The sequence below is a fragment of the Leguminivora glycinivorella genome, chromosome 2 (genome assembly GCF_023078275.1).
Source record: "Leguminivora glycinivorella isolate SPB_JAAS2020 chromosome 2, LegGlyc_1.1, whole genome shotgun sequence".
NCBI classification, from domain to species: domain Eukaryota; kingdom Metazoa; phylum Arthropoda; class Insecta; order Lepidoptera; family Tortricidae; genus Leguminivora; species Leguminivora glycinivorella.
This window is the reverse complement of record NC_062972.1, coordinates 20,096,795-20,121,928: the sequence shown is the minus strand read 5'-3', so window position 1 is coordinate 20,121,928 and position 25,134 is coordinate 20,096,795. Positions and strand designations below refer to the sequence as shown.

The 25,134-nt window shown below is 40.4% G+C and overlaps 2 protein-coding genes across 5 annotated transcripts in view; both read left to right on the top strand.

Moving 5' to 3' along the window:
• Window positions 1-2,761: 2,761 nt before the first annotated feature.
• On the top strand, window positions 2,762-8,600 carry LOC125237075. Of its 3 annotated transcripts, XM_048144045.1 has the most exons (3): window positions 5,811-5,939; window positions 6,824-7,345; window positions 8,355-8,600. In XM_048144045.1, the coding sequence occupies exons 1-2, from the start codon at window positions 5,856-5,858 to the stop codon at window positions 7,286-7,288; spliced, it is 549 nt and encodes a 182-aa protein (XP_048000002.1). In that variant the 5' UTR covers window positions 5,811-5,855; the 3' UTR covers window positions 7,289-7,345; window positions 8,355-8,600. The 3 variants fall into 3 exon arrangements, with proteins under 3 accessions (XP_047999987.1, XP_047999995.1, XP_048000002.1); XM_048144030.1 differs by having other exon boundaries at window positions 2,762-7,345; XM_048144038.1 differs by lacking the exon at window positions 8,355-8,600 and having other exon boundaries at window positions 2,762-5,939; window positions 6,824-6,883.
• Window positions 8,601-8,891: 291 nt separating this feature from the next.
• Window positions 8,892-25,134, top strand: part of LOC125237064 (tudor domain-containing protein 1-like) — a 29,020-nt gene continuing 12,777 nt past the window's right edge. Inside the window, exons 1-14 of one of the 2 annotated variants that reach the window (XM_048144011.1) lie at window positions 8,892-9,097; window positions 9,178-9,419; window positions 9,727-9,811; window positions 10,440-10,726; window positions 10,852-10,932; window positions 11,457-11,582; window positions 12,016-12,159; window positions 12,524-12,615; window positions 14,667-14,815; window positions 15,758-15,859; window positions 16,584-16,661; window positions 16,920-17,063; window positions 17,461-17,602; window positions 23,794-23,922. In XM_048144011.1, coding sequence (XP_047999968.1) covers window positions 9,040-9,097; window positions 9,178-9,419; window positions 9,727-9,811; window positions 10,440-10,726; window positions 10,852-10,932; window positions 11,457-11,582; window positions 12,016-12,159; window positions 12,524-12,615; window positions 14,667-14,815; window positions 15,758-15,859; window positions 16,584-16,661; window positions 16,920-17,063; window positions 17,461-17,602; window positions 23,794-23,922 — 1,859 coding nt within the window. In that variant the 5' untranslated portion in view covers window positions 8,892-9,039. The remainder of the gene's footprint in view (window positions 9,098-9,177; window positions 9,420-9,726; window positions 9,812-10,439; window positions 10,727-10,851; window positions 10,933-11,456; window positions 11,583-12,015; window positions 12,160-12,523; window positions 12,616-14,666; window positions 14,816-15,757; window positions 15,860-16,583; window positions 16,662-16,919; window positions 17,064-17,460; window positions 17,603-23,793; window positions 23,923-25,134) is intronic. The other variant, XM_048144019.1, reaches the window with a different exon arrangement.

The window sequence follows — 25,134 nt, the reverse complement described above, 5'->3', positions numbered from 1 at the left end:
AAGGATTAACCGGATAACTTCAGTGAAGAGAAGAAATTATTTTACAAACGGATTCGACTTGGAAGGCAGTAATGAGAATTTTCTTATAAGATGAATGTGTAATTAAGTCAAACGGTCATACTGAACTGTGTATAGATATAAGTCGGTAAGAATTTTGTCTTTGTGTTCGTAATTATATTGGATTGATTAGTATATAAGCTAGAAGATCTTTTCAGGGATAAGAAGAGAAGCACTAGCCTATGGTATACTGCAGGTATATCTTATAAGTCTTATAAGACAAGCGTAAAATAAGAAGGGGCAGAGGAATTTTCCGCTTTGAATTTTACTTGATACATGTGTGTTAAACTTAATTAGAATTAAGATTTTAGTATTAAGTATTTGTATAAAAGTAATAACGATGCATCTAAAAGGACCGAAGAAGAAACAAGTTACGGTTAGTTTATTCGTTAAATATGTCAGAAATCAGGGAGTTCTGACTAAGGCTGGCAACACTAATTCCCGTAGAGAATACGCTTTACTTTGAAACTTTGTTTACGGAGAAGCTGCAACAGCGCTGGTTCCCAAGAAGTTTGCATCCAGTTTATAGGTAAGATGCAGTTGTTTTGTACAATTTCAAGTGCTTTATAGAAGAATTAAATTGGTGAATGAGTACGATTATTGAAAATATGTGTATTTTACGTCATAGGAAGACAAAAACACGAACCGGCCTCCGTGAACCATCACGGACTTGACACACCACCGGATTAGACGAGAAAAGAGAAAAGAAATTCCTCGGTAAGTTTTTAAATAACTACTTCGTCATCACATGAAGTTAGTTTGTTCAAAGAAAAACCAATCGTCTTGAATATTTTGACATTTTACTTGTTATTAGCGAAGATTAACTTGGATGAAGAAATGTATTTGCAGCGGAGTCAAAATGGCGAATTCTAGTATTCTTTAAAAGTTTAGAGAAGCTTTTAACATCGTGAGATATTATGTTATGCATATCTCGCATATTTTTCCTGAACTCACAATGTTGTTTACTTATTCCTTAAAGAACTTTGAGAAAGTTTTTTTTTATGTTGATTGTGTGTATATGTGAATTAACATCTTCTTTACAGGTTTAGTATAAGAAGTGAATTTGTGTCAATAGTGTTCGTTAAAATACGTCATACAAATTAAATACAAAAATAAAACAAATGAGTAAGCTGAATGAGTGAAAGTGACAGTGCAAAGTTATATTATAGTTACCTGCGTGTAAACGTCAACGTTACTGACAAGCACTGATAAGAAGTGATAAGTCTTAACATAAATTTGAGTTCAATAACATGTCTGTGTGTATGTTATGTTTACAGATATTCCAATTTTCTTTAGTGATATTCAATTTAAAGTGAAATAATTTAAATTTGGAAATAAAAGAACTCATTAATTAAATTAATTTTAAAGTGAAAGTATTAAAGTTTCAAATAAGAGTCCTCATAAATTAAATTAAATTTTAATCTTTTGTTACTTTTAACTATTGAGTGTTGTTTTCCATAATAAGAATAGATTAATAAAAAATAAACAATTCCTCATTTCTAGTAGCATTCTAAAATAATTAAAGAAAATGTCAGAAACCTATCCTTGTGAAGGATAATTAAATAGACTTTTCCCAATAAGAGTTTTAATAAAAGATACTAGTTTATAGTATATATTTCTGTACCTTCCAGGACAAGATGGACGAGATTCTCTTAATCAGACTTCGAATCACCAGTGAAAAAATTGGTGCTGAATTGGAAACAATACCCAGTACGGTTCGGTCAGAAAACATAGGACAGGCTCAGGTCGTCTATAACAGACTGCAAGCTGCAGTGAATAGGCTCAACGCTAATTTATCAGAATACTTTCGTTTAGCTACAACTCCTGCATCAGATGAAATTTTCTTGATTAGTGGCCAGCAGCTTTTAGCAGAAGAGACTTTAGCAGAACTCAAGGCGAAGATCGACCAAGTCACCGTATCCCGTGAGACCCAGGAAAAGCCGCCTGAAGTGAATTCCTCTTGTCGACTACCGAAACTCCAACTACAGGTTTATAACGGGGATGTGCTTTCCTGGTGCGAATTTTGGGATAGTTTTAGCAGCAATATCGACTCAAGAAACTTACCTGATGTAGACAAGCTGTCTTATCTTAAAACTTCAGTGACGGGTGATGCTAAGAAAGCTATTGATGGCCTGCCTACCACTAACGGAAACTATAAGATAGCGGTCACTCTACTAAAGGAACGTTTTGGCAAGAAAGCTCATCTGATTGATGCCCACTATGCTACATTATACAAAATCGAAGCGGCAAAAAGCAGCGCAGAAGATTGTAGAAGAACTTTCAACGAGGTGGAGCGCAATCTTAAAATCCTAGAGTCTCTTGGCGAAAACACCAACCACAACCATCTTCGTTTCATGATTTTGGAGAAATTTCCTTCGGATTTAATATACGAAATAAAGTTGAAAATTCAGAATGAGTCCACACAAGAACTCCGGGAACAATTGAATAAAATTATCACTGCAAAGGAAGATGCAGAGAGAATTGCTGGAAGGAAACGATCACATGAGGTAGATGACAGCACTGTCGGTACCCTGCATGTGAACGCAAAGCGTGCGAAGAGAATGCATCATTTCCAACAGGGAAATAATACCTCAAATACTCAACATTATCAAGGAAGTACTAATAGAAAAGGACTAAATAGAAAAGGAAAATTTCAAAGGGCCAATGAACCCAAAAAAGGAAGCAAACCGAGCGTACCTAATGTTGCAACATCTGCTAACAGATCTGCAACTGTTAACCCAAAGGAAAAAGGGAAAATCTTAGGTTGTATATTCTGCAACGGCAAACACCGCAATTATACGTGCCAGGACGCTTCTACTTTAGAGGAAAGAAAGAAGCGGTTGACCGGAAGATGCTTTATATGCTTTAGGAAGAATCATCTTGTAAAGGACTGTAAGGAAAACTGGACTTGTAGACTTTGCCCAGGAAAGGAAAGGCACAACATGGCCTTATGCCCTTCAAATTTTCCAAAGGATCCCAAAACAAAGAAACAGTCTTGACTATTTCAGAAAGAGGAATCACCACTCTACAGACAGCTGTTGTTTATGCTAACCCCTTAGGTGATAAGAATAATGTATTGTGTAAATACCGTTTAATTTTAGACCCAGGGTCTCAACGTTCTTATGTCACATTTCAAGCGGCCAAGGAGTTGAAGCTTCCAGTCGAAGAAGAAAGTCTCTTGACAATTTTCACCTTCGGTGAAGATCCTCCGAAGGAAATACATAGTCCTATAGTGATTCTACAGTTAGTAACTAGAACAAATAAGAAGATAGTTATACAAGCTAACTGTGTCCAACGCATTTCAAGAGGATTCATCCCAAATGTCAAGTTACGGGGCGTACCCGAGTCTTATGTACTGGCGGATGATGGTTCTGTAAGCGGACAGGTGCAGATTCTAATCGGAAACGACTACTACTTTAACATTATTTATGAAACTAAGATACAACTAGATAGTAACTTGTTTCTAGTGGATTCTGCCCTTGGATGGATAGTCAGTGGCAAGACGGAACCACAGCTTGAAGAGGAATCATATGTAGTGACTTATGCTCAAACTTGTATTGAAACGAAGCTTCATCAACCAGATTCACCTCTTTGTGATGGAGACATTAAAAACCTTTGGGAATTGGAATGTATAGGAATTTGTGATTCACCTAAAGCAACAAGAGAAGAAGAAGCTATTAAAAATTTTAATGAAACTACAGTAAAAATTAACAATAGATACACGGTAAGCTGGCCATGGATAACTTATCCGCCTGACTTACCTAATAACTTTGGAATCGCCTTTGGGCGTCTGTCAAGTTTACTGAAGCGCATGGACCAAGAAACCTTAATGTCATACGACGATACATTTAAACAACAATTAGCTAAGGGTATAATAGAAGTCGTACCCACATCAGGAACGTCAACTGGTAACGCTATTCACTACCTACCCTTCCATGGAGTACGTCATCGAGGAAAACCTATGCGAATCGTGTATGATGCTAGTTCCAAGAGTAACAAGAACACCAAGAGTCTGAACGAGTGCTTATACAGAGGACCACTCATGCTTGAAGACCTTACAGGGTTACTCATCAAATTCAGGACACATCACATAGGATTGACGTCCGACATAGAAAAGGCGTTTTTACAGATGGCATTACACGAGAAGGATCGTGACGTTACCAGATTCTTATGGCTTAAAGATACCTCTAAACCAGTATCTCAGGATAACCTACTTTACCTAAGATTCTGCAGAGTTCCATTCGGCGTGATATCTTCACCGTTTCTACTGAATGCGACTATTAAAGAACATTTAAATAATGCAGAAGATCAGCATGTCAGGCAGAAAGCGAATGACATATACGTAGACAACTTTGTTTCAGGCTGTAGTACTACAGCTGAAGCAATAGAGCTTTACAAAAGTTTAAAAGGATCTTTTCAAGATATTTCAATGTCACTCAGGGATTGGAGTTCTAACTCCGAAGAATTCATGAAGATGGTCCCTGATACATGTAAAGAAAACAAGATAAAAGTACTTGGCTTAGAGTGGGACATAAAAAAGGACACCCTCCAGCTGAAGCCCAACCTCCAAGAGGAAGCAGTCACAAAAAGAGGAATACTGAAGACTATCGCATCAATTTATGACCCGTGCGGTCACGCGGCACCTCATACATTATCAGCTAAACTTTTTCTGCAAGGACTTTGGAAGGCCGGAGTATCTTGGGACTCACCATTATCAAGCGAGCTAACAGAAGAGTGGAACATCATCCGACAGAACCTAGAAGTCATAGGAAAGGTATCGGTGGATAGATGTTACATGAAGACACCAACGGAAGCGAATTACCAACTGCACTGCTTCACAGATGCTTCACTACAAGCCTACGCAGCATCGGTGTTTCTAGTCTGTGGCTCGAAGAAAAGCTTTATCATGGGTAAATCCCGTCTGATACCAACCAAGGATCAAGATAACCTCAAGATACCCCGTCTAGAACTTCTGGGAGTACTGATAGGCTGTAGACTGATGAAGTTCGTCCTTAAGTTTCTGCAACAGAAAATAGTAAGACAAGTCTTATGGACCGATAGTCAGATTGTCATCGAATGGTGTAAGTCTAACAAACTACTTCCTCCCTTCGTTGCCAGACGAGTAGAAGAAATCAAGACAAACAAAGACCTGGAGATAAGATATCTACCATCAAGCTTGAACCCAGCAGATGTAGGCACAAGACCCCTTCGTGCAGAGGAGGATAAGGAGAAATGGCTGAATGGTCCGCAGTTTATAACAGAAGATCCACAGAAATGGCCAACCACATCCGGCAGTGAGCCAACCAGTTCTCTTCTGACAGGGGAGGGTCTTGGGTTCCAAGAAGACATAGAGATGGTCGATAAAGAAGATCCAGTTGTTAATGTCAACCCGATGAAAACGGAGGAAATTATAACACCAAATGAAGTGATAGGAAATAATCAGTCAACAGACGACAAGCTTCATAAATTAAAAGAAATTCAAGCTAAATATTTTCCTCTAGAGGTAGAAGGAAAAGAAACCAATCTAAGTCGAAACTTAGGAGTATTCAAGGACATTGATGACCTATTGAGATGCAAAGGTCGTATGAAAAACGCAAACTGGTCGTTCGACAAACGATACCCTATACTCATACCAAAAGAGTCAGATTTCACGAAGGAAATTATAATGAAAACTCATCAAGAGAACAAACATGTAGGTGTCAGCCACACGCTTGATAAAATAAGAGAAATGTATTGGATTCCTCAAGGAAGAAGTAAAGTCCAACGGATATTAAAGGGATGCCCTGAATGTATGAAACATGATGGAGGACCTTATAGACTACCAGAAACCCCTGCTCTTCCTAAAGAGAGAGTCAATTACAGCTCTCCTTTTACGTACGTTGGAACAGACTACCTGGGACCACTTCTAGTTAACAACGGGAATGGCAGTTGTAAAAGATGGATTAGCCTTTATACATGTTTAGCGGTAAGAGCCATTCACCTGGAAGTGGTAAAGGATCTAACAGCGGAAGAAGGTCTTCTGGCCTTAAAAAGGATGATATCAGCGAGAGGCGTGCCTACCTTAATTACATCTGACAACGCAGCTCATTACAAGTTACTTTCTGAAATTCTTCAAGACCCATATTGCATAGAAAAGGAGATTAAATGGAAATTCATACCGCAATTAGCCCCATGGCATGGAGGATTTTACGAAAGGTTGATTGACTTAACCAAGAATTGTATGAAGAAAACCTTACAAAAACACTTATTGAATGACAGCCAGCTGGCAACAACAGTTAAGGAAATAGAAGCAGTACTTAACACAAGACCTTTAACCTACGTGGATTCAGAACCTGACCACGTATTAAAACCCTCAGACTTTCTTACCATGGGAAAATGTATCGTAATGGAAACGTCGAGCATGGATCCTATTACGTCACATGGGACAGTAACCAAAGACAATCTAATTAAAGGTTGGAAGAAAGCGCTCATCATTCTACGAGAATTCAAAGAGATGTTTGAGAACAGGTATCTCCTAAATTTGAGAGAAAGATACTCCCATCATCCTAAGGAGCCTAGAGTGACTTCAAAATTAACGCCAAAAATAGGTCAGATAGTGCAAATAAAAGGCGACACGAAGAATAGGATCAATTGGAAAGTTGGGAAAATAGTATCTTTAAAGGAAGGCGCCGATGGTTTATGTAGAGTAGCCACGGTCCAAGTAGGAGATACAATATATACAAGATCTATCGCGCATCTCTACCCGTTAGAGATCGAAGATGGAGAGGAACAGTGTAAACAAACGTCACATGAAGAAAGCGTAGAAGAATCTGTACAGGTTCCTGACATCCCACATCCAACAAGAAGGGACGACGTGATGAAAGAATCCACTAACGACGTTCTTAAGACTTCTGAGCAGAAATCTTATCAATTAACAGAATTAAACGAGTCAGAAGAAATACCGTCTGATTCAGTCTTATTAGAGCCTGCATCTAGTCAGTTACACGAGCCTGAGCCTAAGTCCATACCCGAACCAGACCCACTCGCAGTCAAAGACATGACGTTCTGCGAGAACACTGATCCTGAAACGCACCACCTAGAGAACATCGCGTCGGCTGAACATCACGACGAGTCCAGACCTAAGAGAGCAGCGGCGCTTCGTGCTCTTGAGAAGATTAAGGAGTGGACCAGCAACTTAGTCGCAGTTTTGCTGCCTGTAGTGGGGAGTGTCGCGACCAACGCGAAACTATAGAGCCCCAAGAATATTCCCCTGCGGCAACACTGGCGGCGCCCTCTGGGTGGAGCCATAGTAAGTATCTCAAAGTTGTCAAACTACGTGCCACGTAGACATTCCACGAGGCGCGAGAAACGCGCCAGTACTTAAAAGTGTAACACACAGTGAAGTGATCCACGTGCTATCCAGATATTGCAGAGACGACTAAAGCTAAGTATTTATTTATACTTGGTGGCTCACAGTGGTGTAATGGTATCTCTTACAATTGTTTCCATATCTAACTAAAGGCTATTACCTCGATTATCTTAGTAACAGACAAGGCGCACTAAAGGTGCCACTAGGTGCCGAGTTGTTTATCTAAATAGTAAGTATGGTACTCAATCCTGGAAGACTAGTTCTCCAGAGGCGCAAGCAGACAAGGCACGCTAAAGGTGCCGGTAAGTGACAGGTAGACACACTTAGAATAAGCATGCATACTCAATCATGGTGAGACCGCGGCGTGCTCGGCTCAGCCCGGGGGTCGAGGTCGCCGGGGGTCGAGGGGCACGTCGGCGGCGTACCTGGCTCAGCCCGGGGGTCGAGGTCGCCGGGGGTCGAGAGGTACGTCGACGGCTCACTGTTCTCAATCCTGGTAAGACTAGATCGCCAGAGGGTGAGGTGCAAGTCCACGGCGTGCTCGGCTCAGCCCGGGGGTCGAGGTCGCCGGGGGTCGAGGGGCACGTCGGCGGCGTACCTGGCTCAGCCCGGAAAGACGAGGTCGCCGGGGGTCGAGAGGTGCGCCGACGGCCCTCACTGTTATCAATCCTGGAAGACGAGTTCTCCAGAAGAGTCGGTATGATAGGTACGAGGGTGTTGACAGTTCAGCACGTCCTCACACCCGCCGAGCTCCAGACAGACGTGCCGTAGTGTGGCGGTACGTCTCGACTATCCACTTGGGCGTGTAGGCGTCCGAGGAAGATGTATTTGGTGTACCCTGTCTGGTTGAATAAGATCAATCCTTAGTATGAGTAGTATGACGATGATGTATGTTCTAAGGGACGGTTGTTAGGAGAATACCATATTCATGAGCACTTAAAACCCACAGATCACGGAGTGACAATCAGCCGCCGTAACATAAAAGCAAGCGAAGCAGATCAGAGGCTCACCTGGCCCCGAGAAGGTTGGGACAGCGTGAGCGTGGATGAGGAATCATCTATAGAAATGTCAGGTATGTATACCATGCATTCTGTTTGGTGGTCAGTATATATATTGACCACACACACACAAATAAGTTGCCATCCTTCTCCTTTACGGACTCGTAAATGTACCGTAGGCGGCTAGGAGAGGGGTGGCGACAACTGGTCACACGTGCGAGAGGGACACCAGCCCCAACTTTGACCCTCTCATGTGGACACACTTTTACTAGTCTGATAACAACGCCTTTCTGTACCGGTGATAAAGTTCAATTTAGTATGGCAAAAAAAGTGTGAGCTCAGTCCCTATTGAAAGTCCATGGGGTCCAAACCACAGGACAAAAGTGATGGTCTAGTCTGGTACGTCCATTTGCCATACACATTTGACAGTATTTTACGACTTGCAACACATCAAATGTCACTTGAAAAGAGTAAAAGTTTTTTGTTTCTGGTTATTTGCGAAAACTCGAAAAGCCGAAAACTGGAACATCAACATCACCATCAGCATTTTCATTGTGTTTTAAGGGTAGCTGGAGTTACCTTTTGTGTTACGGATTAATATGACTGAAAAAAGCTATATCTTATGAAAGTTACAATATGGACGACAAAATTATAAACTCGTGCCCTAACTGTTGTCAAACATACAGCTTAAAAAGTAAGTATGCAAAGTTAAACCATTATCCATTTCATCATGAAATCATATTATTACAAATACTTGTTCTCGCTTCCCCACAGGCTTGGCACCGGAACCGAAATCGAATATTCCTCTTTTCATAAAATGTGGGCACTCCTTATGCGAAGGTTGTGTTCGCAACATTGTGATGTCTGGCGAGCCGATAGAGTGCAAAATATGTTTGCGGACGATGGACATCAAGACTACGGATATCGCGAAACTTCTGCAGAACAAGATAAAATTGTACAGTCTGTTCCCTGTGAATGTGAATGTGCTGGGGCAACTGGCACTCTCGATGATTGTGGTAACTATTGAAAATGTTTGGTCAGCCAATCTTTTCGCTAGTTGTGTAAGATATAATAGGTACAGTGTGTTCATATGCATGCTTATCTCATAAAATAATTTTACTATCAATGTCACTGTGCAAGCAGGAGAGCCAATGAATTTAATATTTGAGATGGAGATAGAAATAGGCAGGTCAATTCACAAAATTTCTTGTACCGTTTGTCTACTCTCTACCACTATTCAGAAATAATATAGAGTGTGTTAATAATAGTCCATGTATTATGTACCAATACATCACGTAACTATAAGCAGGAACTTTTTTTTAGGAAACACCTGAAGTTGAGGAGAAGAAAGCAGAAGATTATTTTATAGATTTGCAAGCCATCCTTGACAGCACTGACCAGACTCAAGGTACAGAGGGTTAACTTATCGTAAAATACTTAACACTTACAAATCAAGGGTTGTGTGACTCTAACTCACATAGTTAAGTATCCTAGTATCACAGATCAAGCTGCATACTAAAGCAATTATTATACAAGTTTGAGTGGTAAGGCCAAATATAACTATAAAAGGTTGAGTCACACAGCAAGTGAAACACCAGTATGTATTAATTAATAAAAAATGTTAAGATAACAAAAACAAATCATTTTCAATAGTACCTACTATTGAAAATATTTACTTTTAGGGCACCACTAGCGCCACTAGGGCCACATCTAGCGTCTCGCGAGCGTAACATCGGGCCAACTGTATGGTAAAGCCTCGACCCCACGTCGGCGCGACGTCGCGTTTTATTCCATACAGTTGGCCCGACGCTACACTTGCGAGACGCTAGATGTGGCGAGGCCCTTATACTATTGACCATGGCATGTAAACATAATTAAATTAATTTAAAACAGGAAGAATTTAATTGAGATTTCTTAAGTATTATATAGAACTGTAAATATTCCACAATAATTTTACCTATTGTGGAATCTTGATATAAATAGAAGAAAAAGGTAAACTAAGTAAAATTGGTTTTCTTGTTTGTGTCAATTTACAGGTCAATGCTTAGAGTGTCACAGTGCAACAACAAAAATGTGCCAACAATGTGCCACTGTCATGTGTGCCTCCTGCTTCGAAAAGTCACACAAAAACTTTGTGGTGTTCAAGAATCACATTCTGCAGAATATTGAACCACAAATATCGACTATTATCTGCAAAATCCATCCCCAGAAATCACTGGAGTATTACTGCAAAGATTGTGCTAAGTCAATTTGTATGGATTGCTTCATGATTGGTTCTGAAAAGTCTTGTAAGAACCATGATGTGGTGCCTATTCTTGAAATTGTAAGTATACACAATCAGAGCTGGGTTAAGGGTAGAGCGAGTGGAGTGGCCGCTGGGATAAAGTACGGTTATAAATATGGATAAAAGATTGTAATTATAATAATAAACCTTGTTTCTTGTTATAGAATGAGAAGTTTTTATCAGATTTACGTGAAATACTTCCCCAAGTTGATACTACATTCCGGAGGCTAACCAAAACTGCAGTTGTAAGTATTATTTTGTGTACATACATGAAATGTAATATATTAAACTTAAAATTATGTTTTATTTTATTTATTTTATTTTATTTTTATTTTATTTTGTTACATGGAAAACCAACAGCGCTGAATGTATCTAGAAATTACAATAAAAATACAAAACCAATTACAGGTTTTCACTTATAGCTACATAATAAATTAGGAAAGAAAAAATGTATGCCCAACTTAATCATACATCCAAATTCCTATAGCATGACAGTATACGTAGGTACAGATGATAATAAAAAATAAAAATACAAATATTTAAAAAAAAAAAGAAGGAGAAATCACTTGGTGTCTATCTGCCTATATTCAATAATACCTATTTACATTGAGACTATTATTTATTACAGTGTCAAGATTTTACTTGCCATTTGGCCTATCAAAAGAATGCTCTAATCATTCTGCATTTGGCCTTCTGGTTTAATTTTTAAACCAATGTTCAGTAGTTAAGATAGAAGTCAGTCATACCCAATCTTTTTAATATAATTTAGGACATTGGTCACCAACTCATCAAGATGGATAAGGAGAATGGGTCGCCCGAGCTACTTCAGACGATGGCCAGCATTGAACAGCATTTCTCGAAATTGCAGGCCGTAGTACAGAACCACAAACAGGAGGTAAGTACTATGAATTACACTCTAATGGCATTTGTCTGACTATTGCCAAATTGCGTAGAGGAGTGACGCTGATTGTCATAAATACTTACAAATGTAAAATATTAAGTCATTATAAACATTTGAATAAATTTTACTCCATAAAATTGAACATTGAAAAGCCAACAAGATTAGGACACCACTAGCCAATTAAGCCCATAATACACGCATTGTTGAACTTACTGTAAGATATAAATATAGTGAAAAGCTGAGTCCACACAGCGCGGCACGTCGCGAGGCAATGTGCTCACGCGACGAACGTCCAATGTAGACGTGCCTCGGTACAGGCTTTGCCTAGTGTGGACTGTGGAATGGAAGTCACTGTCTGAGTGATAAAATTGTAGCTATTTTTCTATGGTAAATAAATTATTCTATTCATTCGATTTGTCCTACCTAGGTGATGGAGAACATCGCCCGTCTGCGGCGCATCGAACGTGATTCGTTACTACGCATCAGAGAAGACGTGGCTGCCGCTCTCAAGCAATCCAAGCAAGTGATGAATGCACTTAACTCAGCCCTGGAGTGCGACAAAAACCAAACGGTAATTATTACCTACTAGTGCCAAAGATATTATGAATGATGATAGGAAATTGTACACCAGAGTCTTACCGAACGAGCTCTATGGCGCCATAGAGCGCAAAGTCTTAAGTAACTGAAGGTCAAAAGTGTTGAAAAGCAGATTAACGATCAAGGAATTAGGTTTCATCATTTCTTAATTATCGAAGTGATAATGGTAATATAATCCCTACTCCCTAGTCATTTTCACAATTTAAGCTGTGTTTTAATTTTTTTTTACCGTACTTGTTTGTATAGCAATATCAAGTTTACGTTTACTTGCAATATACTAGCATTAATTATATTGTGTTTTAAAAACAATTACTGAAATTTACTTATTTGTCCCCCAGGCGAATCTATCTGCGCTCCTAGAAGAAGCTAAAAGTATAGTCGACAAACCCTGGTTTTTGACCAAAGAAGAATCTGGCAAGGACAAACTGCAGTATGTATTTAAAAATTAGTAACTATTACGCATTATTGGTAACAGTGGAAATGTAAATAGTTCTGCACATATTTATTCCCGTGGCACGTAATTCTTGTTTTTCGCATTTTCATTAATGACTTGAAATTTTATTTAATGAGAGTAGTTCAATGTGTAAGTTATTTAACTCTTCAGTTAGATTTCAACAAAATTAGACACAAAAACACACACAAATCAGTCTAAATATCTAACATTCACCTAGAACAAAAAAACAGTCAAACTACATCTGCCAAAATCCGATCCCTGAGGAAGTGTGCCGGCCACGTAATGCTGGCCACATTTCCCCACTGGATGGCAATGCCAATCTTCTGCCCAAGGAATATTTGAATAAGGATTAAAAATAAAAGTAAATCATTAACGATTCACGGCAATAAATATGTGCCCTCGTTAGGGTGTTTCATATTTGTATGGGAAAAATAAAATTGTGATATTTTTTCCGACTTCGCTCGGCTTTCGGTTCTAGCTTATCTTAAACGCCTATATACCAAATTTCAAGTGATTTGGACGTTGTTTAGAGGTCGCACTGGATGAACAGTTTGAAAAAAAGTCGCTAAAAAGTAATGTTACTCAATTTTATTTTCAAATAAAACAATAGAGTAGTTGTTACTTATTTGAAAGTAAAAGTAAACTTATAAAATACAACAGTTGTAACATCCATTCTTGATAAAATAAGTCATCATCATCATTTAGCTTACATGTGTAAGCCACAACCTTATCTTTTGTTCGCAAGTAGTAACGCATTTTCTGTGATGTTCGACGACTTTCAGCGAGAACCGTTTTGCTCTTCATCTTTGACTGGAGCGTTAATTTTTATTATTAAATATATAGGTATACTTACTCTTCTTTGCGGTATGATAGACTATTGTTAGACTATCGACCAAGTCTGGTGTTAGGGCTACAATAATCGCTAACATCCTTGACATTAAATAGTTCGAAGACAAAAATCAAAAAGGAAAGTAGGGTTTATATCCCGGTCAATATACTTAAGTCAAAGAACGATCTTGTTTTCTTCTTTGTCGTCACACTCTTGGTAGAGTGGTCGTGGTCGTCACATCAGGGGTGGTAGCAAGCTTAACAATGCATCGACATTCCTTACGCATTCGTAGAGTGGGCCACTAAGTGCAGCCTTGACTTGGCTGGTCCATCGCATCTGAACCTTGTCCAGGATACTCTTAGCTTTCTTCTGCAGCACCACATTTCTAGGAAATCTATCTTCTTTTCCCTTGAAGTCCACGTCTCAGCACCGTAAAGAAATATGGGAAAATTGGGAGATACTAATGCTCTGACAAAGTCGCATTTTAGTGGCATTTGTGATGAAGATTCTCCATTATTTTGCCGAGCTGGTCCATGGCGGACCTGGTGATAGCCAATGTGCCGCTTGATATCATCCACCTATCCTGTTATCAGTGCCCCGAGAGGGCCGAGAGACCACTGCTTCATGCCAAAAACAGGACAAAAAACCAAAAAAACTTGTTCCTTAGAAGGAAGTCGAGCGTCCAAAAAATACCATAAGGAACCTTGCCTAGAAACTAAATGCCACGTCAACTAGTAATTTTTTTAAAAGAACTTGCTTCAATATTAAATCTTTTCATTAAAATCACTTTTAAACCACCTACTACAAAAAGTTACATAAGTTTTGTTTCTAGCCTTTCCTGCGCCCATACTAACTTCTTCAGACAAAAGTTGCCACAGTGTGCGACCTCTAAATATTGTCCGATTTCCCTGATTTTTGGTATATGGGCTCTGTATAGGTGTAAAAACAAGAAGAAAAGCGAAGTCAAAGATAAATCAACATTTTGGAAAAATGAAACACCCTAGCCCTCGTGCAGAACTATTTTGAACAGCAGACGGAGGGCCGCCATCTTGCCGAGCAAATTTGTTCAGGCGAGGCAAACGTCCGTGCATGAGCACGGACGTTTTGCATTGCCTCGCGCGGCGTGCGTCTAGTATGGACCCGGCTGTTAACAGCAATCTCGTGGCCCATATCTAAGTCCTTTAACGTTGGTTGTCAGGGTGTACGTGAGCGAGGAGCTCTGCCTGCTGGTGAGCGACTACGTGCAGCTGGCGGGCAACGCGCAGGCGCGCTACGGGCTGCGCGGCTCGCGCCAGCTGTCCGCCGCGCCGCCGCCGCCGCCGCCCCAGCCAGTCTTCCCTCCTAGAGGTACGGTCTGCTGATAGTATAGGAGTACCTAATTAAAAAAAAAGATTTTACATTTCTAAGGGCCAGTTGCACCAACCACATTTGACAGACACATCATCGTCACTCAGCAGATTTCTATGGAACTTCTCATACAATAAAATTTAACGAACGCTTTAACGGTGCCAGACGGTTTGGTGCAACCGGCCCTAAATAAATAACCTTTTATCTGCCCTCAAGTCCATAAAAAAAACCTTTTATCTTTCGAAGTATATTATACCAAAGACATATATAACTCCGTATAGACAGATAGAATCTAAGAAAAAAACGTACCTCAGTACCATACAAAAAAAGGTACGGTGACCTAGATGGCATTACACCTTTGGCGTACGCTCAGCTAGATGGCGCTATTATTAATATTTGACATTTTAAAACATATCAAGCTAAGAATTTGGGCCAAATTGTCAAAACTGAGTTAACTGAGGTTCAAAAGTTTCAAGCCTGTGTCAAGAGATGGCAGTCTATGCACTGTAATTAAACATTTTACTTCGACAGTAACTATCTATAATACTCGATCCTCTTTGATTATACTTAATAAAAAATGTGATAAGGGACTAAATGTCTCGTAACTATTGAATCACTGTCAATAGAAATTCTCAACAATGTAAACAAACCATTATACAAAAATTACAAAATATCAATATTATATCACAATTTAATTATTTTAAAGGTTGAGGATCATAATGTGATATGATTGATGAAATAACACATGGATTTAGCCAGTATCTGATGTGCTAGAATGGAAGTTAAAGACATTTTGACTACAAGGTTTGTTTACATTGTTCACAAATTCTATTGACGGCGACTTTAGACGTTTATTGAGTCTAAAATTACAGAGTACATACATAAAACGTTGCACTCACACTACAATGCGTGAGTTATATTTAACCTGTATGTCATGACCAGATGTGGGCAGTAAGCCTGAGGCGCGTCAAACCAGGCTCGCGACTGCAGAAACTAGCCATCGTGACCTGAGTGAGTCCAGCGCACATGCTGCAAGAAGAGCAAGTAAGTCACATTGCTCACACTACAGCCGCAGTATAAGGACGACTCAGTAAGAAATCTCCCGCGATCGCTGTTTGGCTCTCGCACGCGCCGCGCGCGACCTTGGCAGCGCCACGCGGCGCGGCGCGTACTGGCGCGACCGCGATCATCCGCTCCCACATGTACTCTCTGCACCTCGCTGCGTGCGAGCGCTACTCAAGGACAAACTGCGCGGCGCAGAATTTGTTAGAAGAATTATTACTGGTTTTATACTGTGCTACCAGTGCTACAGCCTCAGTAATATTTAGTTAGTCGATAGAAGAATACAGACAGATTGCCATAACCCATCGTTTCATTAGTCGTTATACCGCCGTACTAACTTCGGGGACTACTACATACTGAGTTACCGACTGATTTGTCAACTTATTGTGAACACGTCCACTCTTAAAGAGCCATTAATGATGAACATTTGTGTTTTTTATATTCATCTATTCGTTTCGAAATTGTCATTTTAGAAAGATTGGTGGCAACATTCTGTAACTTAAAAATAGTTGCTAAATTTTATTGTATTGAACTTTTCATTGCTGAGTTACATTGATTTGAACAAGCTTCGAATTTTAAGCTGTGGAATTTGATCAAATACTTTGAACAACAAATCCATGATAAAATTGATAGATAATGAATACTGCAAGTTATATATATTAATCATTCTCCTGGCATGCATAATATTTAAAATACTTTGTTTTAGGTCCAGAATTAAAGAAAGCTGCCGTTCAAACAGTTACACCATTTGCTGAAAATAAATCTTTCATAGAATTAAAAGCAGGTAAGCATCTGAATTTATCTATCTAATACAACTTCTACTAGGCCACCCGGCCACCAGTCCGGATTGATTTATATCACAAAATGAACGTGAAAAGTATAAAAAGGCTTTCATAAAATATTAAACTGATTAGTTAAAAAGTGTTTTGTTCCTTTCTGTAATGTAGGCTTATGCATTTGAGAGAAAGGGACAAAACACTTTGTAACTAATCAGTTCAGTAACTTTTTTATGAATAAGGTGGTAAACATATCTATTTCACAGGGATGCAAGAGCAAGCCCGCATCACCTATATGCAGGACCCCCACAATTTCTACGTGCGACGCGTGCGCGACGACGCTCTTCTCGCCGAAATAGAGGAACAACTGCACGGAAATCTTGCTAATCACGAAATTACTATACATAACGGTACGTTTCTATAAAGAATTCGAACTAACTATAACTATATCTATCCATCAGAAGACCTTTCGCAAATCACGTTGTGCTGACTCTTTGTGAAACTTTATACCTACTTAAGTGTGACACGGAGGAAACTTTACAGACCTGTACCCACTGGCGCTAAGTAACTGTTGAGTGAGATACAATAGATATTCCAAATGCTATGAGAGCTATGTTATTTGTTATTATGGGCGCGACAAGAGATTCACCAGATTTCAACAAGCTTAGTGAAACAGACAAAAGGGACATGAAAGAAATATAAAGAGGATTGGGAATAACCATTTAATCAATAACCGCTTGTTTGTATATACTTGCGATTTACGAGTGACGTTGTCTCCTTTCGACTTAACTACGTTGATTTTTACAGGAAAAATATATGCTATCACACACGAGTACCCATGGAAACGAGGGCGCGTTGACAGAATAGACATAGATGAAGCAACGAGCCAGCCCAAGTACTGGGTCACCTTCATCGACTTCGGGAACACGGCCAGCGTCAACAGTGACCGGTAATTTTCCTTGTGCCTGTGTTTTTATGTATATTTTCTTAGGGCCAGAGGACCCAATTATAGGTAGTGGCGGGAGTGTGTATTGATCAAAGGACCCTATAGGCTAGAAAAAATAGACAGAATCTGATGAAATCAGGGACCGGACAACCCCTTCCGCGCTACAAGCCTTTCATTGGGAATCCCTAACGTAAGGACGACCCAATCGAGAGACTCTCCCTTTCGAACTGCAAGCCCATTCATTTGACTAGCCCTTACAAAAAACTTAGCAAAACAATAAAGCTAGCCCTGTGCATTGGCTTACCGCTATCCGATACGACTTGCAATCCTTTAATAAGGGTAACCCTTATTTTAAGCGCTATTTATAAGGCTTTCCCTTTTGTTAAAGCGTAGTCGAGCCTTGCGTGAAAGAGACAGGATTATGAATCTAAGCTATTGTAAGAACAGGAAGGAAAATGCGCTGTTGCCACTCCGCACTATGCGCCCCATTTTTAATTTTGCAACGAAACATGTTTTCGTTGGATAAAAGTAGAACACGGCTAGAAATTATTTTTAATGAACTGGGAGACAAGGAACTGATGGCTGGTAAATGATCATCGTCGCCCATAAATCAGTATGTATGTTCGTACGTATGAATGTATGTAGGTATGTAATATGTATGAATGTATGTAGGTATGTATGTATGAATATAATTATGTAAATATGTATGTACATGTAAATATACAGTGTTGGCCGAAAATCAATACAATTAACCATTAACATTACACATTGAAAACGTTAATTGCCAACATAAAAACAAGCCGTTTTCGTCATCCAACTCGCCTTGATGAGTTAATTGGGTGAGCAGTTCCTAAGATAGAGCTGATGCTGAACCCTGGCTTTTCCCAGGAGAACGCGGGTTTGGTTTAACATAGGCAAGCGCGGTTTTCGTCATCGGACTTGTTTTGATGAGTACTTGAGTGAGCAGTAACCAAGGTAGAGCTGATGCTGAACCCTGGCTATTCCTAGGGGAACTCGGGTTTCGTGCAACATAGGCAAACGCTGTTTTCGTCATCGGACTTGTATTGATAAGTACTTGAGTGAGCAGTAACCAAGGTAGAGCTGATGCTGAACCCTGGCTTTTCCCAGGGGAACGGGGGTTTGGAGTAACATAGGCAAGCGCTGTTTTCGTCATCGGACTTGTCTTGATGAGTACTTGTGTGAGCAGTAACCAAGGTAGAGCTGATGCTGAACCCTGGCTATTCCTAAGGGAACTTGGGTTTCGTGCAACATAGGCAAACGCTGTTTTCGTCATCGGACTTGTATTGATGAGCACTTGAGTGAGCAGTAACCAAGGTAGAGCTGATGCTGAACCCTGGCTTTTCCCAGGGGAATGCGGGTTTGGAGTAACATAGGCAAGCGCTGTTTTCGTCATCGGACTTGTCTTGATGAGTACTTGTGTGAGCAGTAACCAAGGTAGAGCTGATGCTGAACCCTGGCTATTCCTAAGGGAACTCGGGTTTCGTGCAACATAGGCAAACGCTGTTTTCTTCATCGGACTTGTACTGATGAGTACTTGAGTGAGCAGTAACCAAGGTAGAGCTGATGCTGAACCCTGGCTTTTCCCAGGGGAACGCGGGTTTGGAGTAATATAGGCAAGCGCTGTTTTCTTCATCGGACTTGTCTTGGTGAGTACTTGTGTGAGCAGTAACCAAGGTAGAGCTGATGCTGAACCCTGGCTATTCCTAGGGGAACGCGGGTTTGGAGTAACATAGGCAAGCGCTGTTTTCGTCATCGGACTTGTCTTGATGAGTACTTGAGTGAGCAGTAACCAAGGTAGAGCTGATGCTGAACCCTGGCTATTCCTAGGGGAACTCGGGTTTCGTGCAACATAGGTAAACGCTGTTTTTGTCATTGGACTTGTCTTTATGAGTACTGGTAAAGCTGATATTGAACTCTGGCTGTACCTAGGGGAACTTAGGTTTGGTGCAACATAGACAAACCCGGTTTTCGTTATAGGCCCTGCCTTTATGAGGACTTGGGTGCGCAGTACCCAAGCCAGCGCTGTAGCTGAGACCTGGTGGTACCTAAGGGAACTCAGGTTCGGTGCAATATAAATAAACGCTGTTTTCTGTTCATAGTATGTTTCGTGTGAAATATCTTAGACTCGTCTTTATGACTGGTACTTGGTTGAGTTGAGTAGTACCATAGAATCTGTCAAACTATTTCTGTTGATTGTTGTGAATTCTATGAAGATCGTTTGAAACATAAATACTTTTCTGGTGGCAATCAAGCATACAGCCCGTCTGATAGTAAATAGTTACCGCAGTCTATGGACGCTTGGAACTCCAGTATTCTCTTTATTCCCTGTGTTACTATTAGTGAAATCGACTGTACTTAATTTTGATATTCAAATGGATATACATACGTATTTTTTTAGACAAAAATAAAGTGTTTTATGTATGGAAAATTAATAAATTTTATGAAACTACTTGATGTTAATATTCACTTCTGGTAGGATTTTTGTTCAGTTAATATTATGTTTTAAGCCTAACTTGACATTGCATGAAATATTTCTATATTATAATGCACCGAAACCAGAGTTGCCCTAGATACCGCCAGGGCTCAGCTACAACGCTGTCTTGGCTATTGCGCACCCAAGTCCTCGTCAAGACAAGTCCGATGACGCAAACAGCGTTTGCCTATGTTACACCAAACCCGAGTTCCCCTAGGTACAGCCAGGTTTCAGCATCAGCTCTATCTTGGGTACAGCTCACCCAAATACTCATTTAGTCCGTTGCTTCTGGAAAGTTATGTATGAAAATGTTGGCATAATTAATGGAAGATTTTTTTTGATTGGGATATGTACATTACAGGCCGAAGTTATTTTTCATCAACCCTCCCCGTCCCTCCCCCCTCTGCGTCACCCCTCTACCCCCCCTTAAATAGCCAAAAATGCGGTTTTTCGCGATTTCTGACAAAACCGTTGTAGATACAGAAAAAGCGTGTAGGAAAAAAGTAATCCTTGATAAATTTACTACAAATCGTTTATTGACACTTTGGTTCTAGCACTTATAGGTTTCGCGTGATCCATCACGAAAGTTGGTCCTTTACTGCAATTTTCTTTAGTGAATGTTAAGTTTTCTCCCATATTGCTTACGAAATCTGTTTGATATTACTAAAATATTATAAACTGAAAATGAATTTCAGGGGAAAAATCACTACCATGGGTGGGACTTGAACTCACGGCTGCTGGATTGATACTCCAGGGCTCTACCAACAGCTACCAAAAGCTCATCCCCAGTCATAGATACACTATATAGATCAATGGTACTCCTAGCGACTACTACCGTGAAAATATTACGTCTTAAATAAATACTGGAATTCCAAGACATATTGGAAATTCCACCCATGGTAGTGATTTTTCCCCCTTAATTTTATTTTAGTCATAAGTTACAATATTTTAGTTATATCAAACAAATTTCGACGATTTCGTATGCATTTTGGGCGAAAACTTAACATTCACTAAAGAAGATTGCAGCAAAGGACCAACTTTCGTGACGGATCACGCGTAAACTATAAGTGCTAGAACCAAAGTGTTAATGAATGATTTGTAGTAAATTTATTAAGGATTACTTCGTTCCTACGCGCTTTTTCTGTTCATTAATTATGCCGTAATTTTAGCTAATTTCCCCCTGCTAATTAAGAAAAGTCCAATGACGAAAACAGCGTTTGCCTGTGTTATACTAAACCCGAGTTCCCTTAGGTGCAAACAGAGTTCAGCATCAGCTACACTTCGGGTACTGCTCACTCGAGTGCTCATTAAGACAAGTCCGATGACGAAAACAGCGTTTGCCTGTGTTACACTAAACCCGAGTTCCCCTAGGTGCAGCCAGAGTTCAGCAACAGCTGGACTTTAGGTACTGCTTGCTCGAGTACTCATCAAGACAAGTCCGATGACGAAAACAGCGTTTGCCTGGGTTACACTAAACCCGAGTTCCCCTAGGTGCAGCCAGGATTCAGCATCAGCTGGATTTCGGGTACTGCTCACTCGAGTACTCATCAAGACAAGTCCGATGACGAAAACAGCGTTTGCCTGTGTTACACTAAACCCGAGTTCCCCTAGGTGCAGCCAGGGTTCAGCATCAGCTGGACTTTGGGTATTGCTCACTCGAGTACTCATCAAGACAAGTCCGATGACGAAAACAGCGTTTGCCTGTGTTACACTAAACCCGAGTTCCCCTAGGTGCAGCCAGGGTTCAGCATCAGCTGGACTTTGGGTATTGCTCACTCGAGTACTCATCAAGACAAGTCCGATGACGAAAACAGCGTTTGCCTGTGTTAAACTAAACCCGAGTTCCCCTAGGTGCAGCCAGAGTTCAGCATCAACTGGACTTCGGGTACTGCTCACTCGAGTACTCATCAAGACAAGTCCGATGACGAAAACAGCGTTTGGCTGTGTTACACTAAACCCGAGTTCCCCTAGATGCAGCCAGGGTTCAGCATCAGCTGGACTTCGGGTACTGCTCACTCGAGTACTCATCAAGACAAGTCCGATGACGAAAACAGCGTTTGCCTGTGTTACACTAAACCCGAATTCCCCTAGGTGCAGCCAGGGTTCAACATCAGCTGGACTTCGGGTACTGCTCACTCGAGTACTCATCAAGACAAGTCCGATGACGAAAACAGCGTTTGCCTGTGTTACACTAAACCCGAGTTCCCCTAGGTGCAGCCAGGGTTCAGCATCAGCTGGACTTCGGGTACTGCTCACTCGAGTACTCATCAAGACAAGTCCGATGAAGAAACCAGCGTTTACCTGTGTTACACTAAACCCGAGTTCCCCTAGGTACAGCCAGGGTTCAGCATTAGCTGGACTTCGGGTACTGCTCACTCGAGTACTCATCAAGACAAGTCCGATGACGAAAACAGCGTTTGCCTATATTACACTAAACCCGAGTTCCCCTAGGCGCAGCCAGGGTTCAGCATCAGCTAGACTTCGGGTACTCATCAAGACAAGTCCGATAAAAAAAACCGGCCAAGAGCGTGTCGGGCCACGCTCAGTGTAGGGTTCCGAAGTTTTCCTAGAAAACTACTGAACCTATCAAGTTCAAAACAATTTTCCTAGAAAGTCTTTACAAAGTTCTACTTTTGTGATTTTTTTCATATTATTTAAACTTATGGTTCAAAAGTTAGAGGGGGGGGGGGGACGCACTTTTTTTTCCTTTAGGAGCGATTATTTCCGAAAATATAAATATTATCAAAAAGCAATCTTAGTAAACCCTTTATTCATTCTTAAATACCTATCCAACAATATATCACACGTTGGGGTTGGAATGAAAAAAAAAATATCCGCCCCCACTTTACATGTAGGGGGGGTACCCTAATAAAACATTTTTTTCCATTTTTTATTTTTGCACTCTGTTGGCGTGATTGATATACATATTAAGACCAAATTTCAGCTTTCTAGTGTTAACGGTTACTGAGATTATCCGCGGACGGACGGACGGACGGAGAGACAGACATGGCGAAACTATAAGGGTTCCTAGTTAATTACAGAACCCTAAAAAGCAGCGTTTGCCTGTGTTACACCTGAGCAAAGCAGGAGCCTATCATAACTATAAGTATTTGGTATTGAAAATTGACCTTATTTTATCTACAGCCGTTTCCATCAAACAGAAACGCGCAAATATTACACACAGTGCCGCCGTAGGTAACGATCGTATGTTATTTCGTTCGGAGTAATGTGTGCTTTATGAGCGAGGTACAGGATTTAAACTCGCACGATATGCTATAAGGGAAAGCAAATAAAACCCAATATAAGGCTTACCCTTATGGCGTTAGGCTGAGCCGATGATAAGGGTTTTGAAAGGGTATTGGGCTATTTTAGGTAAGCGCTTTCGTTAGGGCTTTAAAAGCAAAATGAAAGGGTATCGCGTCAAAAGGGTAGGGTAAGTTAAGCCTAACGAAATACCCATACAAAACCCCGTATAAGGGATAGCGGGCCGGTCCCTGGATGAAATGTCTCTGCACTTACTTGTACAGTCGACTACAAAGAGATGTATTCATTTTTTCACCTTATTGCATTGTAATAAGGTGCAAAAGTGGATATATCGTTTTGTAGTCGACTGTACATACTATTATATATTCTGTGGTCTCGGGCAAAACCCAATATTACAACGAGTGTGCCTTTGAAATAATACATTGCTTAATTTTAGGCTGCGTGAAATACCGGCGACGTTGTCAGACCGCCCTGCGTTGGCGCTGCGTTGCCGGCTCGCCAACTGCGAGCCCGACGGCGCCTGGCACCCCGACGACATCGCCCTGATGCTACGGATTGTGGACAAGTAAGTTTGTGTATAACATTTTTTTAGAAAATACTGACGATATTGCAAAACTGAGCTCAGTGGCTCCTGGCACTCTAACAACGGTGTTTGTTCATTCTGTACTTTTTTTTGAAGTGAAACTTCTAATAGAACTTCCAAATGACAGCGTTAAATGTTTAACGCTCAGTGTTGCCAACTCTAATTATGAAATACCCCTTCCTATTTTCATTTCCATAGTACTAAGTTTCACTACTTCGGCGCGGAGGGACTCCACGCACTATTTTTTAACCGTCGCCTCATATCTCAAGAAGGACGGTTATCAAGTCGTCTGTATTTTTTTTTTTTTTTTTTTTTTTTTTTTTAATGTTTGTTCCTCGATATCTCCGTCGTTACTGGACCGATTTTGAAATTTTTTTTTTTAATTGAATGTATATGCATACAGATTGGTCCCATTTTTCTCAGAACCCAGTTCTGATGATGGGATCCTGGAGAAATCGAGGGAACTCCTCGAATCTGAAAGGCATACATATAGTGATTTTTGTGTTTTTAAAGGAACAGCATGCATTTAGGTACGGAACAGTGACATTTGGTGCAGTGGAACTGCTGATGATGGCCAGAATAGAACTCTTCAAATCTGAACGGCACGCTTATAGTGACTTTGGTATTTTTATAAGAACAGCATGCACTTTCATCCAGAACAGTGACATTTGGTGCAGCGGAATTGCTGATGATGGTCAGAACCGAACTCCTCAAATCTGAACGGCACGCTTATAGTGACTTTGCCATTTTTATAAGAACAGCATGCGCTTACGTCTAGAACAGTGACATTTGGTACAGTGGAACTGCTGATGGTCAGAACCGAACTCCTCAAATCTGAACGGCACGCTTATAGTGACTTTGGTATTTTTATAAGAACAGCATGCACTTGCGTCCAGAACAGTGACATTTGGTGCAGTGGAACTGCTGATGATAGTCAGAACCGTACTCCTCAAATCTGAACGGCACACTCATAAGTGACTTTGGTATTTTTGCAAGAAAAGCATGCATTTAAGTTCAGAACAGTGACATTTATTTATTTAGTTATGTTTGTTAAGCATATTGAGTTTTCAAGTCAAAGTTTGTCAAGCTTCGATTTCTTATAATATAATATCGGATTCATGAGGAATTGAGGAAACTCCTCAAAGTTTAACGTTATACGTATATTCATTTATGTTGCCATCTAATAATTAAAGC

Excerpts from the sequence above, each read along its gene's own strand:
- LOC125237075 (XM_048144030.1), top strand. The coding sequence starts at position 3,008 with ATGCCCTTCAAATTTTCCAAAGGATCCCAAAACAAAGAAACAGTCTTG.